Raw genomic sequence first — 20,977 nt, forward strand, 5'->3', positions numbered from 1 at the left:
TACATTAGAAGAATCACCAATATTTTATCCATGAATATCGTAGTATATTGATATATAGAAAAACCGAAAATTTGTTCAATTGTGTTGATTATTATAATATAACATTATGAGTTCTGAAACTCATACGTACACTGTCAACTCAGAGCTAACTATATTCGTATCTCCAACCAAAATTCATTGATATAAATACTGTTGTAATATCATGTAACTGCGTCTGTGGTCAGTTTTAGTGCGGCAAATAAAAAATTGTACGACGATCAATATAGTTCTATTAAAATATGAAGCTCGCGGTAAACGTTTAGTCACGATTCTGCGTTGTGGACTACTGCGGTTATATCGATACAATCAGAGACGTTTGATATAGAAAAAAAACACACATATCGTTTAAACGTTATATATGTATTAATATTATATACTATTGAACACGAGATATTTTCTTTAGAATTAACTTTCAGCGAAACAATCGAACAATAATATTTTTAAGCGCATATGAGTTGTAAAAATCTATCGTAACCACGTTTGTGTGTATAATATTCAGACTTTCGGCCAAAGTCGACCGCTGCAAGTCGATTGGTCGACGTAAAGGGTATTCGAGACGCGGTGGTTTTTTGCACTGGCAGTTGTGTTATAGTGTTGTAATACAGACGATCGATCAATATTATAACGACATACGACGTGGATTCAAAACACAGATTTGAATTGGTCGTGAAGTCTGCTCGAGACCGACTTTCTCACGTTTTCGATTTTATATCCATTAGACGAATTAACTCGAAAATCGTCCGTAACCACCTTTTTTTCCTAACCTATACGATATACGAGTATACGCGTGAAAAGATTGAAAATCCGAGCAAGTCGATCTCTAGTACAAACTTCACGCGAGTCAAATACCAATTCAAATCTGTTTTCAGAAACTCCGGCGCTAAACGCGTGCAGATGAAATAACATTATAATATATACGCACGCTCGCACGGGGGCGGCGTGAACTGTTAAAAACGATTTATAAACACACACACACACACACACGCGCGCGCGCGCATGTACGTATAATACGATTTCAACTATAAAACACAGCAACGGGGCGCGCAGAAATGTTTTTCCAGACATCGGCAAAGGCGGCGGAGGGTCTGTTGTTGTTGTTGCTGTTGTTATTATTATTGTCCGGTAATGGTCTGCGCGTTTGTACCAGTCGGAGAGCGAGCGAGCGGACGAGCGATTCCCACGGCCGCGTGTGAGACGACAGACGTCAGACCCGCCGCCGACACTGCTCCTCCTCCTCCTCCTCCGCGCCATCACACCTCGGCCGTTTTTCTTTACATTTTTATTCTCTTCCGACTCGTGTTAAATTACAAAGTCTCTATACCTATACTGCGCTGTAGTACGCGTATACACACACGATCGTTGCGTTTTATTTCATTATCATCGTATACACGGTCTGAGTTACACTTATTATTATTATTATATATATGTATATACTTTTTTGTATTTATATACACGACCGCCGCACCTCCGCACCGGCATCACTATCGCCTCGCAGACAGACATCGTGATATGTTGATACATATTATACGAATAGATATATATAGACGTATACGCGTGTGCGGTGGCTTATAATAGTATCGCAGCCGTCTGCAACGGCGGCGAGAATGGAACGAAAAAGCCAAACGTCCTGTATATAGGGGCGGAGGAACACTGTCGGGGATTGCGATGTGACGGGAGAGGGGGGGCGGGTGGTTGGATACAAAGGTTTTAAACTCTCCGACATAAATCACACCCTGCGCGCCGCCACTGCCGAGACACCGTCGCAATCGTTTGCGTCCGAACGCGGTGGCGATTAAAAATTTCGCGAGCTTTGCTGCCGCGTCGTATTAAAAAAAAACATGTACAACTCTATACATAATATTATATAATATGATATTCTATTATAGTATTATCGTGATTATGTAATATGTATGCAGAGTGGTCAATTATCAACAGTACCATGTGGGCTATATGTCGTTAGTTTTCTCGGTTGATATTTCGATTTCGAAAACGCGCGCTAACTGATTTTTCCGCTTGAAAATCGGCCGTTTTATCGTCCGATGATTACGGACGAGGCGGCATTCGAAAACACAAATGCGTTAGGACGATGCGGAAAATGTAAAAAACTGTTCGTGTATATATATAGGTATATACCTATACCGCACACTGCTGCAATGCTTTGCAAAACTTTTTTTTTCCTCGACACAATCCATCAAAGAAAAAATCCTTTATTCCAGAACCACGGGATAATATAATAATAAGAGATGTGGAAATAAAAAAAAATACACCGTGAATCGCAGGACAATCAGCAGGACTCTTCGTCCAGCGACACGTATGAACTAAAGACGCGTTATTATTATATAATGAACTGAGAGAAAATAGTACAGTGCACAATAATGGACCTTTAAGACTTGAATGAACTGACCCGGCACTTCTTAAAACGACCAAAACTAAAAACGGTATATACATAATATATGAAATACGTAACTAGAATTTCGTGTTCTGGAGTGGAATACTCAGAGCAAAAAAAATCAATATCGGCGTGTAAATTAAAAATAAATATAAAATGCGCATAATATTAGTAGAATGCGTCCGGCGATATAACAATAATATTATACAACATATGTCATATGAAATATATTAATATAAGTTGATCGAAACCAAAAAAAATAAATATTATATTATATTGAATATAACGTATATAATATATGAAACCTAGTGTTTAGTGTTGTAGACTGTAGTAGGTACTTCTTGAATAATATAATAATAACGAATTGGTCTATCGTTTTCTGTATTAAAATAATATTATCTATACATAAACCAGTGATCCATTAAATATGAAAATTTTTTACTTAAAATAACTATTAACATTTTTGAATATTTATATTTTTTTACATAATTTTAAGTTGTTAAGTTAAAAACTATATTTTTTAATAAACATGTATTTAAAATTTCTTATTCCAAAGTGGATTTTTTTTTTTCTATTACCTTCTCTGATATAATGAATAAAATGGATTACTGATTACGCGATATTCGCGCGCCGCAAAGAAGAGCTGTCCTGACCAGGACAACTAATTATCGTGTACACGGACTTGCATCAGGTGCAGTGTACAATATTAAATCGGATAGTCGACGGAGGATATACTGGCAGCCATTTCCAGGCGACGACGTTATCGCATCACATCGATGCCTATAATACATATTCAAGATAATATTGGTAATATACCATGGTAGATTGATTACTGCTCAACAAAGAATTTACGTACCCAACAAGAAAATTGTACACAAAATTAAATGTACTTCCTGTTGGCTGTTGGGAAACTATATTTAAAAACAACGACTGTGTTTATAAAAAGTCATAATCTATTACAACCTATAATGCATGGAATCAATACAAGATAGGCATAAACCAATTTTTTAATTAAAAGAACTAGTAAAACCACATCTAGTAGACATTTTGAAGTAATCGGTACCAAATTATGTAACAAAATACCATCCGAAATAATAATCGTTCCAATTATTTATTTAAAAAAAATAATACTGCAATAGTTATTGGAGGAGTCTCATGACGAAACATAAAGTTATAATTGTCAATACAGTGTAATCAATTTTTAAATAATTTTAGTTTAATAATTTTAAATAATATTATGATTGTATATTTTTAAAAAACTAACAACTTTTTTTTTAATTTCTGGGCTCCCGCACGAGTTCTCTTAGTGGGGCCCACTATTCATATATGTATGTATGAAATTAAAATTATATTAAAAAGTATTGAATATAATTCCAAAATTTACGGAAAAACGGTTTTTAGTTTTCTTTATTTAAAAAAAATAAAATGATTTATTAATACTGCAGAAGTTCAAAGACATAAAATATGCATGTGCATGCATCTGAGAATCGGGAAAATTTCAACTATCATATGGTTATAAAATGATTTATTTGAAGGAGATAGTTGGGTTTTACCTTTTACAACAATAAAAATTGAAAAATAATAATTTTTTTTTAAAATTATGTTGTCCGGTTAACTGAATACACTCAGTATAGGTCGATTTTTTTAAAAATATATCACTGTGTTAATAGCGTGTGTGCAAGCACAAGACCACGGGGAGTAATGTTGATTGATGCCAAAATTTCCGTTGTGTGGCCGTCAAACTGTCGCTTGTCTGGTAAAATGTGCCGGTGCCGTCTACTGTTATATGATAATTAAATTTCCGTTTAAATCGACCACAAGGGATATTTCAGTTATTCCAAAGTCTATATACCGTGGTATAAACGACACATTATGCAGGCAAACTCTATTAGAATTTATGAGGTAATAATATCTCTAGCGTGGTGTTGATCTATTGAGAATCGTAACTTTTAAAAACGAAAATTTATGCTTCTATAGAATATGACAATTTTTTTTCACGCATGAAACATATTTAAGTTTTCTTTGTGAACTTGAAAAATAATGTGATGAAACTTTTTGATATTGACATCATACATAGCTCTCATAATCTATTCACATTAGGTGCCTACTTCTTATTATACATTATTTTATTTATTATTTTGTGTGAAATATAAATGTGACCAGCTTAACTCGATATTTAATCATTATTGAATACAGATTAATACGACTAATATGGGTAAATTGGTTATAGGTAAAAACCTAACCTAGGAATTTTACCTTTTTCCATTTTCGCAAAAACGGTTAATTCCCGAGTTTCGTGATGAATACGTTCGACGCGCTGCAACCGTCATATCTAATGCTCGGGGATTATTTTTAAACAGCAACAACGAAGCGAACGCGGTTTCACTCAAACTACATATTCAATTTCATCGTACTGCTGTCTAAATATTTATGTTCTATTTTTCTCTATTTAAGATCGTTAATTGCTTTCAAGTGAGGAGAGAGTCGTTAGGTAATATAAACAGAAGACGCAGACATATACAGTTCAATGTTCTCGTACATGTTGTACAGAGACACATATTATTGTGTATACACGAGTATAATAGTTACAATACGTGCATTATAGTATAAAGTGCAGTGCACCGGTATGATAATATATACATAGGCGTACGCCACTCGACACTTGCGTATTTACAGGGTGATTCATCGAGCGTATTCACCCCTTTTTTTTTCATTATGCAGCTATTTAAAATACCTAACAAGATTTTCGGAATTTTTATACTTAACGGAGATTATGATATTTTTGAATTATTGAAATTTTTTGTAACATTCGATAAATGACTTGTGGAGATAAAACTTATTGTTTTTTTTTTTCTAAATGAGAATTGAGAACCAAACCCCTTTTCACTGTAAATTATTTACCGGATAATTTTTCATAAAACGTTAACACATCAAAATCAAAATTCGAACGAATAATTTTTGGGCACGTGTGTATATTTCCAAATTACAAAGAATTAATAAATAAATTCGTTATTGAAAAAAAAAAATGGGGAGAATCACCCTATATGTATAATGTATATATATATATATATTTAAACATGCGTGCGTGTTTGTGGGTTATACCTGTGTATTATATATATATATATATACACAATACAATACAATATGTACGCGAGGTGTAGTATTTGGTAATAATTTAACGCGATTACGAGCGTCGATATGTCAACATTTTCTCTGAATCCGCAATAGGATTAAACACGATTAATTATTGCGCCCTTTACCGCGATCGTCTATATGTGTGTATAAATATAATATAATATTATATGTGTGTACAACGACGACCCATATATATTGTGATGGTTAGTAGAGGTATACGCATGTGATATTTGATACATTCGTGTGGTGGTTAGGTGCGGTCGTATATTATGGTGCAGTACCTATATCACTTGTCCACGTAGGTATAAAGTATAATTTATATTATTATTATTATTATTATTATAAGTATAGTATATGCGAGCAGCTGGGGTGATCCGCGTGTAATGTATGCATCATATTCTATCATCGATCTAGTGAATGTGACGAGTTTCGGAATGACGATTTAGGCGAATAATTTTAAAATCCTACACATATGCGGAGATTCACTGTAATATTTCTAGTTTTTGCCATAATTTTGACTAGACTGCAGTAAAACGGACAAGCACCATATAGACAAAGCAGTAAGTTATATTATTATATACCTATACGTAAATATATGTTATCCGACGCACAGACGTTTTCTACGAGGGTAGTTTTCGTATCAAAAACGAGTTGGTCCCGAAAAATCCGATAATTACAACTTAAATATGTTTATTATTAAATAAAAAATTGTGAGTAATCATACTCGGCAAACCACGCCGTAGATAGTACAACGCACTGTGACGACTACATACGGTTTTAACCGGCGATCCGCGATGTTGTGAATACAAGAGGGTGCAGCAGGTTAATATTTTTGGAATGAATTATCGTAGTAAAACACGAAAACATTTCGGTTAGTAGAGCTGTGTTGAAACGTTTCAAGGGGAGCAGCTCGCATATAATAGCGTGTTGCCTAGACTAAGGAAATGCCAACCGTCAACGTCCTCGTAAAATATTTTGACTTGCATTCAGTGCAATAATTTATTATATTGTATTTAAATTAAACGTGACATACGCCACGACGTATAAATTTTCAGCAGTATATATTTTTAGTTACCTGCAATGGGGCGAAACAACGATACTTGATTGAAGCATATCGTGCAGCTATATATGTATACGAGTATATATATATATAATAACTATAGAAATGAGTAATAAGTAATAACTAAACGGATTTTGATAAAAAAAAAATGTAATATATACCTAAAAAAATTTTTTGGTGAGCTTACTATACATGTTTTACTTATTTATTGATTTATTTACATCACGATTAACCTAAGCATGTATTACACGCCATCCCTCCAGCTGTGTAGTCTGAAAAATTTTCGAATAAAAAAACAAGTCGACTTAGAAACTTCTGCTTTAGCTCTATATATTGGGGATTTGGGTAATTCGACAGCATGCAGTGTATAGTAATTATAATCATTCTTATTTTATTTTTTTTTCAAATCTTGTAAACTCATCGGAGTGTCTTTGCTCGTGCGTGGATGACGACAGGTTTTAGACATGGTCCCGTAAAAAATAACGTGAACTAGGAGTTAAGCCCGAACCGTGCATGGTCGTGATGATGGTTATTTTCACTCTAATTGAATGTATCTTAATAATGTTACAAACGTACAGTTATTTTTATATTTAATTATGTAGGCAGCTGATGTAGGTGCGTTTATTTTAGGAATACGGTTACACAATTATACGGCTTTATCACTTGTACACTAGTATGCAGTGGCGTACCATTTCTATGGCTCATAAGGCCATCATCGTCGTCGTAGGATAATATTATACTCTGAGGACGACGAAAGAAATTTACGACAGAAAAAAATAAACACGCGTACAGCGCTTTTATGAAAGAACAAAATATTCAAAATTCAAACGGTTTAGTTATCTAGTGAATTTTACACTACGAAAATTGGATAAAACGTCATACGTTTGACAAATAGTTCTTAATCGGAGACGGCCGTTTTAAAAAATATATTTTAATGAAAATAATTTAAAATTTGATAAAATAAAAAATAATAATAAAGAAATGTCTTTTCGCGCATTTTTGCGTCTTCTCTGTCATAATAATACTATAATAATAATGTCATACTATATGTGTGTGTGTAAATAAACGTTTCCCATAAATATAAAATATAATATAATATGCACAATAAACATATTATTAAATAATATTGCACTATAAACGTGTAAATTTTTCAGTGCACACACAAACACACACACACACACACACACACACGCACATACTCATACACTTATTATAATATATTGTATATTTGTATGACGCATTAACTGTGAATTTAACTAAAATAACTCAATAAGCATGCATTTGTGGAACAAATGAAAAAGTAAAGAAGAATACATATTGTCTAAACTGTCAAAACAATAATATTTGATATTATTAAAATTTAAAAACGTAATGTATTATTTTAAACTAACAATATTTAAATGTATTATAATATAAACCATGCTCAAACACTCAAAGTATGCGAAAATGTTACGCATAATAGAACTATTAAACTGCACATAATATTAATATATTATAGTTTGATGTGAAACAAATTTTGATCGTATACGGTTAGGTAATTATTTTATAATTCTACAACGAGTGAAAAAAAAAAAGAAACCTAAAAATGCATTACGTTAATACGTTCACAGATCTAAATAATATTATAATATATAATTCACAGAAGTCTGTCCCGTAATATATACATAAACATGTATATATATATATATATATATATATATATATACAGAAAGAGAGAGAAATAGACAGCCAGAGCAATGTCGATCGTACATTTAATATCGTAATGAAATCGACGACGACGTATGCGGTTCGGTCGGTAGCTCAATATTTTTCGTCTGTCGGTTTACTATTAATATATTATATATACGTATTATATATATATATATATATATACGTTTACATATTATACACACCACACACGCGTTAAAATAATAATAATAATAAAACACAGGTGAAGGTTTATAGTAATTTAAAAAAGTTTGTACGATTTACGATTCCTATCGCACACGGGGGTTCGGACTTTTTATTTATTTCTTTTTTTTTTCGATTAACCAAATGGGTGTTTATTTCCTGCTCATAACTACGATACCACCGTAGTAGCAGCTCCGACCTAATGCCGACACGTCGACCTAATACCGGCACATTTTGCTGCTGTGCTTGATGGGCGGATCCCGGTCACATAATACACGTGCGTATATCATATATTATATTGTACAGGTACATAATAATGCAATGTCGTAAAAATCAATTTATATCGACCCGCCACTGTATAGTACGATTCGCGTTCGTTTTCCACAAAACGCGCGCGTATCTATCTCGTGTTCTATAGTCGTGTCATGTCTATAAGCTGCCGCAGATGGCGTTAGCGGTACACGGTTTAAGGTAAGAGAGAGAAATAATCGTTAACCGAGAATAAGAAGTCGAATCTAAATCGCGCGCAGCATCCCGTCATTGTCTAGTAATAATTTATCAATTCGAGCACCTCAAATATAATATGTAAATGTTTTGATATAAAACGAGTTGACCCGTTCGCGAATTCGTAGTCGCGGTCGTACTGCGGCACCAACGCAGTAATGATAACGAATCGGGAATCATTAATTAATGTATTTCCCGTTGTGCATTACGTTAATTATTACGAAGTTATACAATTCCATTTAACAAACTTACTCCTTTAATTCATAATAAATACAGGACTTGAGATCGATTAGAAATCAGTTTTAATCGTCCCTAAAAATCTTTTAAAAATTCAAAAATCCCTAATGTTAAGATCAAAAATATTTATTAATGATAATCTAAATAATATGCATTAAAATTAAAAAAAAATTAAAATCTTTAATTTATATCAAAGTTATATTTTTTGCATACAAATCGATTTTATTTTAATTTAAAAAAATAATATTAATAATAATAATAATAATTTATTAAAAGTTAAAATTCAATAATAGCCAACAGGTCAATATTAAAATATGATTCATAGCTATAGGCAATAATAAGCTGTTTTTCAAAACGTAAAACAATATAAAATTATTGTACATAAATAATAATTTATAATAATATTTAGTTATTTATACATTTTTATATCAAATCTATCTATGTATTTAAAATAATTTAACAATATAATAAAATTGGAAAAATTTAAAATCATAAAATTGTTGTATTATTTTATTATTTTTAAATATACATTGACAAAACTAAAATCAGTAAACGAATTTAAGTAGTCCTGAAAAAATGTATATAAATATATATTAAACATTATCGTTTAGATAGGTATTCGACATATAAGACTTACAATATTCGTTTACAGTACCTGTAGGTACCAGTGTTTTTTTTTTATTTTTTTTTTTTTTTTATCATGTATACATCGCTCGTTACATATTAACGTAACGTATACGCCTACAATATAATACTGCTCGACAATCATCGCAAATTTTTGTCAATACCACAATATTGTGCGTAACATATTATCATCATATAATTATGAGTCGAAAGCCTGCCACGAAGATTGAAACGTCAAAACGTTTGTGAAATTTAATCGAATATAACAGCAGCCAGTAGCAAACGCATCATACATCTATATATATAATATGCCTATATCTATATAATATATATTTATAGGGCTTTCACGTCGAATTATCGTCGATCTGTCATCTTACACGACGAAGTGCCACAGCGGCATGTTCCAGGTTATTAGTCACGCACAGAACATCACTTTTATATACTATTATAATCCTATTATCGTGTTAAAAAATGAAAACCCGATAATATGCACTACAAACGCGGTTTCTATAATATATTTTATGAATAATATTATAAACGCGTTTAATATATTGTGTGAATCAGTTGTTATTAATATAGAAGCTTATACTATTATATTATCTAATATTAAATTATATTATATTTTAAATGCTCGAGTGCCGGGCGAACGGCAATGATAATATAATAAATTATAAAGCTAGTTTTGGGAAAATATAATTAGCCAACGCGTCTTTGACAGGCTGCAGCAGCAGACTACAACTGTGGTACACTGATACTCATCGACGTGAAAAAAATCCAAAACGAGTTATTCGTATGAAAATGATAAGAAACTCGAGAACAACATCTTTTTTTTTTTTACCCGTCTAAATTACATCGGTCACTTGGGCCCAAGTTATTATTTCAGTCGAACGCGTGGTGAATGTCTATATAAAAACAGATGCAACAGCAACGTGTCGAAATGTTATTGTTCTCAAGTGTATAAACATATAAATATAAGCGTATCGCGATGGAGATCTGACAATTTTACATTTAATTAATATGTCTGTAGTAGTATACATTTATTAGCCGTGTTCATGAGGTTTTTTTTTTCAATTTTCTAAAAACCGCGAGACTTTATAAATTGAGTTATAGCTATATGTGCTTGTCGTATATTGTATTATATTATATAATGTAAACATTAAACTTTATACCATTGTGTAAAATAAAACTGCGCACTTATTATTTCAAAAAACGTAACAATCGGGTTTAAAAATGGTAATGCTCAAATAATTGTTGTCGTACCAAATGTACTTACCTATAATACCAATCAATCTAAAAAAATATATATAACTAAACAAAAAAAATCAAATAATTATATGAAATACTTTTTGTATTTCGAAATCGTTTTTATTCACATCACGAGTTTTCCTTCCGACTAACAATAGCTGAAGACAAATGGTTTAAGCTGCAAAACATCATTGGAAAGGTTAAAATGATGATTTTTATTGATACTTAATGTCTTTACATAGGTATTTTAAAACTTATCAAAATATCAAGTATAAATAATATACAGTGTGATCACGATGAGTGGAAACACTCAATAACTATGTGCAGGCTTCATATATTTCAAATCTGTATTTTTGGCTAACTAATAACTCAATAGTTATTGAGTGTTTCCACTCATCGTGATCACACTGTATTATTGTCTAAATTATAGAGTTTATAAAGTAATTGATTAATATTTAAGTACCTTTAGAATTAAGAATAATTTATTAAGCTTTTAACGACTAATTATATTATAATCCAGTGGTATAATTATACCTGGTGGCAGTGACTACCTTGGAGGTCACAAACTCATATATATTATCGTCTATGTAATTTTATTGAAAACTAGTTTTTAGACATAAAAATATAATTATTTTTATTAATTAAAAATGTTTCAGGTATCGCAAAAAATTTAGTTTTTTCATGTTACACAGTATACTATATGCACGAGTGTGGATTGTTTTAAATTTTTTGATAAATTATGTTTATAAACACTCTGAAAATATTTTTTTGATAATAGAGTAGTTACGTAAAGTACACAAATTTAATTCTAATTAACTGTCTTGAAAATATAATCGAAAATTGTATATTTGTCACTGTGCAAATAAAATTATTTTAGTTTTTAAGTCAATTAACACAGTGAGTTTTCGAAGAGAGGAGTCAAAATTATTTGAAATTCTGCAAGACGAATAATTTATTAAGTTGTTAAAGAAGTTATTTGTGGGTATCAAAAACAGAGTAGTGACTTTTAAGATAAAATGTTATATTGTATTTAATATATAATCAACTGAAGGTGAAAGGTTACTTTAATTTTGAATTGAATAAACCATTGTGACATAATTAATTAACATTTTATTATTGTTATTATTTGTGCGATATTGTTTTGAATCTAAAAATGAAAGAAAAATACGCGAGAAAATGGTTTGGTACTTACTGAAATGTCAAGTTTACATTCATATTTTTACGTACACCTTTATGTTATCATTTAAAATTTAAAATTTAACAGATATATCTTGAAAAAATATGAAAGTTAGTGAGGAACAAATAATACTTTGATAATCAATTTTTGATGAATATACAAATTTACAGATTAAATAGGTGTTAAGCAATAATAAAAGCGACCTATCATCTATAAATATTGTAGTAGGAAGGTTAGGGTATCTATTTTTAATGAACAAAGTCGTGTCAGTATGAAAACTTTATCGACACGTGACTTTTCGGATCGATGATAATGATATAATATTATATCAGTAAGTTGTTGCCGCAGCAACTCGCGCGAATCTCGAGCACTGCCGGCTGCTATTACGCGAATTATCTTTTTACTTAATTTCGGGGACGATTTCATTTCGAAATTCTTTAATCGAATATATAATATTGAAATACCTACGTCGTCGTCGATACGATCCGATAAGCGGTAGTTATATTAATCTTAATATACCTATAATAATCACAATTTTTGTTTTTAAATCCTGTCGAGATTACTGCAGTACTCGGCTAAGAAAAGTAACACACACACACACACACACACATTATTTTAATATATATGTACCTATATCTACTTAGAAATCCCGAATCCGTAAGATTACGTCGCTTTATTTCGATCTACATAACATTATTTAATTATCTTCGACTGAAATAATAACCACGCTACGGTGCATGCGATACGCGTTTTTAATCGAACAGAATATCTGATTGATTGCAGCACACGTTACGCTATCGAACCGTACGATCGAAAAATTGTTTGCACACATATAATATAGGTAAGTATCCGATAGATTAATATTAAAAAAAAAAAGCGTTAAGCCGAAATTTAATGCGTACAAACACCGTGGCGGTTTTGTCGCGTACTTTAACCACACGCACACTACACTATATATTATTACACGTAATGATTTTTTTCTATGAAAATCATAAATAAAGACGGTTATTATATTGTAATTATACGCGGAAAGACGTGTGAACACTGCAATATTTCGTTATAGATCAATGCTGGCGTTTTATCACGAGCGAAAAACGGCCTTTTTACATAAGCCAACAATATTTGTTTTGGAATATTTGACGATTTGACTGGTTCACAATAAAATAGCTCACTCTGTATACTGTATAGTGTATATGTATGTGAATTGTGCGTGTTTGCATAATGTGTACGTATACATTATAATATTAAACAGTTAAAATTTAAATGTATTCTCAAGAAAGTTTAATTTCTTCGTATAATTCATAAACGGCCGTACGGTATTAAGTGTTTTAATTAGTTTCAGATCTCTCGACAGAAACTTGTACAAATATAATTTGCATTTGTATTTGTATTTTGAATTTTTTTTAGATAAATGTATATATATATTTGAAAAAACACCGCATTATATATGAATCGTAAATTAATTAAATCTCTGATAAAAACCGTACCACTACTCACAATACGCATAGGTAGGTATATACTATATATACGACAATCTGCATTCGTTTCGCCTCCCGTATAGTAGTACAGTAGTAAGAGCGTTGTAAAAAAAATATATTTTTAATTAATTTCAAAAACGACGATTTTTATCAGTTCCTTTGAAACGCAGTAGTATACTTGTTTGAGTATAATATAACTAACAGTTACATGTGTACAATGACCTATAGTGTTGTACATGTTATAATGACTAGGTACTTGTATATTAGTTAAAAACCATACGATAGGTATATACGCTAATACATAGGTTACTGCTCGATCGTTTTACTTGACTTTCGAACGAAAGTTGACGGATGGAATATTATTTGATAAAATTATGATTGTATACACGTGAGAGGGAGGGGGCGGCGATCTGAAATATCACACACGCATTAATATACAGGATTGATTCTGCACCACAGTGATGAAAGCACTTATTGTTTAAAAAAAAAATAATAAATTTTACATTATTTCTCGTATACATTTTTCACTCATATACATCTGTCGGTAAATATTGACCTACGCATTTTGAAATAATTCTAATTTCATAATCCGAAGCTGATTATACATTATCTACAATATATAATATATTGATGTAGATATAAATGTTGAATATATAGTCTTTGTGCATTGTGCTAGTAATAATTGAAATATAGATTGAGTTCAGATCAGAGGGGAATTTATGATAAATGAATTAGTCAAGGTTGGGATCAGTGATCCACCATTCTATTCTAGTCTAAACTTAAAATGATAATATACCTAAATTAATAAAAACTGTTCGAGTAATGTTACAATACATTAAATATACACTATAAATTTTACGGTTGCTTCAACGATAATATACATAATGATGCTTAAATTATTGCATTTGTGTAGGTCTTTAATTTTAAAAAAACTAAATTTTTAAAAATGCCTAATTTTCCAAAAATAAGTTTTTACTCATGTTAATATATTTTTTATTTAAATTACTGGATGATATGATAGCAAGCTGAGAACCGTATTTATCGAGTGTAAGAAGTGTGCGTAACATAAATATATACGACTATGGCGATTATTTTATCGTGAACCAGACAGTATATCAGAAAATGAAATCAAACATTTTTTTCTTTAATTCAAAGGAAATGAAATGACAATAAAATGGTATTTGCTGTCTAACTTTTCAATTAAAAAAAAAATTCCTTATAATATGACGTATATTATTATATTTCCAGAGATATTGTCTGGTTTTTGATGTAAAAGAATCACCCTGTGTATGTTACAATATTTTTCTAATAAACATATTATTATTTTTATATAGAAGTGCAACGTTATTTATAGATTGTAGTTATATATATAGTATATGATAAAAACGTAAGTACTGCTATAGTATATTGCTGGTGCTGGTAGTGTTGACGGCGATACTTTCTATGGTTCGGACGGGAGGTGGGCGGCGAGTGTGGCGTGAATGAGTGCGTAGAAAAATAATAAACTTTATTAGTTAGCGCCGTTTCGGGGAAAATTATTTAGAGCTGCGCTTTAACACCCCCGAACGGTATACACGTATCTCTATTTATGAATTATATTTCGTAATATGATATAATAAACCTACTCGTATAGATGTTTTATGTACGCTTTATCCGTATTGTTCTGCAGCGCTCTCCTATTATATATATATATTAAATAAATAAATGGGCGCATATGCAATAGACGGTCCCGGCGCCGCCGAATAGTATTTTTTGAGAAAACATCGTTTTCCGTGAAGCTCTTGAGATTATAATAAAAGTACACTACGTTTACTCGCATAATAGAAAATATATCATTGGTAAAATATATAATATTATATGCTATCAAGTTACGCGCGTGGCACTCCTGAAATGTATCGTCGTCTCAAAATACGTTTCTTAAAAATCTAATATCTATGTGATAATATTATATTATAATTTAGAGAATGGTTGCCAAAATAAAAAACATCCGTTTATATTGCCCGAGTATACCAACGCTATACCATAGTTATATTACTGTAGTGATTTACGTTTGGTCTTAACCTTGCCCACGTCAAAAGAGATTCACCGAGCATGCACAGCACTCCCACCCCAACTACATCACTACAAACTGTATCACATGTAATAGTGAATTTTTGAAATTGGGATTTTTGGAAATCATTTCTAGTGACTTGCCAAAATGTTTTTAATATTTATTTAGAATTTTCTGAAAATTTGAACTTATCGAAATAGAAAATTCAACGAGTAGTTCATAAGTTATAATCCCACTTTGTGAATACCAATAATATGCGAATGGTTGAATATAATTTAATACTGTAGATATTTTGGGTTCCAAATATTCGGTTATGTACATAAAATATAAAATAGATTTCATATTTTGTAAGAACTATTCGGGTTATATTAGTATTTAAATAAATATTACCGATTCAATTATTATAGTCTTATGTATAATCCCATTATGATGGTTCAAACCATATATACGCTAATTCATATAATATATTCAAATGTCCATAGCAAGCTTAAATCCTTATTGTACGCGTATAAAGTAAAATAACTTTAAAACTATATATATATACTTGACCAATTATTTCGGTTTCGATAAAAAAGGGTCGAATTTGTTCGATGAATAACAGTTTGCGCCGTGCATTAAGGACATTTTACTTTATACGCAATGTAATCATAAACAATTTCTTAAGTAATTGAAAATATGTGGTGTTGAAATAAACTATTAATTTCATAATATAATTTAAAAATTAAAACCCATTATAGAGAACGTATGCACTATTTATAATATTATTATGTCGGTGGTTAGAATACAGTTTGGCGAATGGCAAATCACGCTATATTAAAATAAATTATATACGTGCGGTTTAACCGAGTACTCACCTTCGGAGCGAATTTGACGTACAAATGGATTTTCGTCTGTAACTTTTTGTCAACAGCCGAGTTGTGCGCCTGACACCATATCGACGTGTTGTGGTGTTCCATTTTCGGTATCATTTTCAGAATGGATTTGGTGGTGAACCGTTTGCTATCGGCTGCCATGGGATGGCTAGACGATTCAACGCCGTCTTCGATCGGATTACCGGAGCCGTCGGTCCAAGTGATCTATATCGCAAAAGAGAAAACAATTTTTAATTTAGTAAACAAGCTGTATACCAATGAATTAAAATAGTTATACATAGCAAATCATTTCAATCAGGACGATGGATATCGCGCAGGGATGGGCCTAAATTAAATATAGAAAACGATTAGAATACGTTAAATAATTATAATAATAGTCGGCTGATTGTTGCAACAGCAGTTTATATAACACGGCGGTAACAAGAGCTGAATAAATTATTGAAAAGTTGCTGTATCTGGTGACGAGTTTACATGTATATTATATCGAACTACGATTATAAACATTATTTTATTATTGTTGTTGTTGTTGTTGTTGTTGTTGTTATATTGTTGAATAACGGCGTGTATACACAAAATAAAAAACTGTTTTTTTTCATTCCTTAACACGAACTTTAAACACGCACACACAAATTTTACTTTTTATGTAAGTTGTTCCCCGTGTGCATAATACACACACATTTATATATACATATTATAATAAACTAATAAGCTGCAAGAAACGTGTGTATGTTATAATAACATTATCGTTGTATCCAAACTATTATTTCCGGCTGCAGCAGGTTTCCGATTTGTAAAATTAATCGAATACAATATAATAATACAATATTATTAATTACCTACAGTTTTAAATCATAATTAATAATTATGCGAAAAATATTAAATTTTTTTAATAAAAATAAATTAATTAACCAGTAACCACCAAACTCTGTAATTATAATATTTACACACAGTACACCATAATATACCATATAAAATACATATTATAGTATGTATAACAACACGGTGTTTAATTTGCTCGCAACTAAATATATGCGCGTGCAATTTACACGGTAGATGACGTGCTGCCAGAGGACTTTGCATGGGATTAGATTACACACCATCACCGGCTAGTACCCGTGATTTATTATCATAAGCGGTGATCGCACTGTACAACAAAGAGTAATATCGTAAAAATCGTAAGAGTAATATTATTGTTATATACCTACTACGGTAATATCGTTTCATAACGTACACAGCAGCATACATGCGTTATAATATTATCTTACCACATCGTCCACATAATCCGACAGTATATTATTATATAGATTTATTGACCGAAAGGAGTTCGTTCTCCTACTCATCATATAGGATTTTACAACGTGAATTCGATTCATTACGATAATATCAGATATCGAGTACCTAAATAATATTATTATAATAATTACACGATTATTGTGATCGGATTCGCTATGAAACATCATCTATCTATCTGTATAACGATATACACGAGTACCAGCTATATAATTTATAATGACATTTATTATAATGGGATAAGGGAGAGTTTTATGTTTTTTACTGGAAACTGACGCGATATGATATACACTTTTCCGGATTTAATTAAACGATAAAAAATATTACATTTTCGTATATTTTTTAACAGTAAAGTTTAATTGACATTCGGAAAAAAGCAAATTGTTTGATATTATTAATGCACTATAATAATAACGCCCTTAAAAAGTCCTAAACAACTGAATAACAATAAAAATTGAAATCACCCTGTACAGCATAAACTACTCGTAATATTATATTATTATAAGGGCTGTGGTTAGTGACGTTGACGTGCGACGTCTGCTGCAGTGACGTGTTTATATACACACGGCGCGTATATGACTGCGGTCGCAACCCCAATAGAAAATATACAAACATTATACACAGGTGGGTGTTGAAGTTTTCATCTCGGGACGTTTATTCCAATACGTCAAACACCCCCGAAGGCATACGTTTTTAGATTTCGGTAACGCGTTGCACGCGAGTCTGGTTAACGGTTCTAAATTTAACACGCGGCCCATCGACAGACGGATGAGAGTCGATTTTCCGTTTTCACTTCCTGCATCACAATATCATCATGTATAGTCAAAATATATATTTACACACACACACACACACACACACACACTAGAATATGTATAATATATATAGTATACCGACTATCATCCCGAGATCCTGTGTATATAGGTTGTCTTTAACATCTAACCCGAAGCCCCTCTAATCTATAATATACGGTTTTTAATTAGCCTTGCCGGATCGACTTTCGTATAAAGCAGTGGAATATAACTTCCGGAGTTTCCATCTTCCTAGACTGAAAAAAAAGCAACAGGAAATAGTAGCTCATATTCTAATGAAATAAACATTAATCTTTGCGATTTTATATAATGTTAAAATATTCTATGAAGTCCATCTGAAAATTCAATACCCTATCTGTATATAAATATATAATATACACAAGTATGCTGCTGCAATAATCTATCTTACATGATTCACGAAAATTTTATAGTCGTATTACGTATACGTAGTCACGCATTAACAATATTTTTGTTTAGAGTAGGGGACAAAACCCTATAAATTGGATGTTATTTACATTATACGATACTTAATAGATATTCTGATAGATAGTTGAATAATACATAGGTGATAGGTAATTTATCTAGAAACTTCTGAATTTTAATTTAAATAAAATTATACAAATTGATTGTTTATGACGAAACTATTATTTTTATGGATAAAAAAAACAATATGTACACACACACACTTCTCGATAAATGGTAAAATCGAATACAACGATTAAACGCATGCACACTTCACACATCACACGTATATATTATAATAATGCTTACGCGCGCAAACAATAACGCCAAGACAGAAAATTTAGCTTTTCAAACAATACGAAATCGTACCAAACTGTTATTATATTATTTTAATATTTTACTTTATATAAGCAAAAACGATTTAATTTATATCGAATGACTCTCGACTATATAATATACCATGTATGATTTATAATATATTATATGCTTACAATTAAGCATATGTACACCGGCGGAAAAACGTTACGGGAATAGAGCGCACATTATTATATACACGACGGTGTGGGCGTGTATTACTCCTTCGCCCACGCATTCCTGCCGAAGGTTAGTTAAATACGTATATATAAATATATATATATATATATATATATATTGCTTATTTACATATCCGCAACTACCTGTGCCCGAAATGTAACGTTTATTGAAAATCGGAAAATGGCTGACTTTTTTTTTTTTATCAAAACGCTTACGGCGATTATTTTGTCATCGACAAGGATCGTATAGAGCGATTATATCAAGCGTATTTATTAATTATTTTGGTCGTTGCAGTCGTAATATCTGCAAATTTCAAAATCATTATTCGAATACACAAACTGCAGATGTAAACACAAACCTCTTGCGGATTTCGTATATAGAGAACGGTCCGCTGTTTTAGCCACGACTTGGACGTTAAAGCCGACTCGGCTAAGTCTATATAGTGTCGTATACATTGTGTGGCTCGGTCATTGTACGCATATGTGTGTTTAAGCATGTGTATACGATTTGTATATATATGTATGTATGTAGGTCATATGTACATTGAACTGGTCACCGAGTGGAATCGAGCGCAGGTCAGGGATGTATATAACGATGACCAGCGGGTAAATTACACGATAAACATACGTACTTTTGCATACACATAATGTTACGTATGTTAATATTATATATATGTGAGTGTGTGTGTGTGTGTGTGTGTGCGCTGTACAGTCCACCGACGAGTCCACCCGACGATGACCGAATAGGACGACGCGGAAGGGGGTGGTCCTAGGGGCGAAGGGATTATAACATTATCCATATTATATAGTGGTGTGCTAGGAAGTCCCGAGACGATTTCCCGCGGCGGATACACGAATATAATAATATAATAGTGTGCTAGGTATAATATTATGGTGCAGTGTGCGTCACATCCGAAATCGCGCGTTTTACAATGTTTTTGCGGTGCACCTCTATTCCGTCTTCGTGTTGTAAATTATACATATATATATATATATATATATATATAATATTATGTTTATATATATAATACCTGAGGGTACCAACCATTTCGCGAAGGGTCGTTTTATTCTGTTGTATTATTATTAATATTATTACTGTTCTTATCGCGTTATTATTATTATTATTATTGGGACGTAACTATAGTAGGTACATTAGTAGTACTATTACTTACGTACGTAA

At 31.5% G+C, this 20,977-nt stretch overlaps 1 protein-coding gene across 1 annotated transcript in view; it reads right to left on the minus strand.

Moving 5' to 3' along the window:
• Window positions 1-20,977, minus strand: part of LOC132923930 (irregular chiasm C-roughest protein) — a 210,958-nt gene that overhangs the window by 77,429 nt on the left and 112,552 nt on the right. The window contains exon 4 of the mRNA XM_060987942.1: window positions 16,683-16,904. Within this exon, the coding sequence (XP_060843925.1) occupies window positions 16,683-16,904 (222 nt within the window). The remainder of the gene's footprint in view (window positions 1-16,682; window positions 16,905-20,977) is intronic.

The sequence above is a fragment of the Rhopalosiphum padi genome, chromosome 3, assembly GCF_020882245.1.
Source record: "Rhopalosiphum padi isolate XX-2018 chromosome 3, ASM2088224v1, whole genome shotgun sequence".
Lineage (NCBI taxonomy): Eukaryota > Metazoa > Arthropoda > Insecta > Hemiptera > Aphididae > Rhopalosiphum > Rhopalosiphum padi.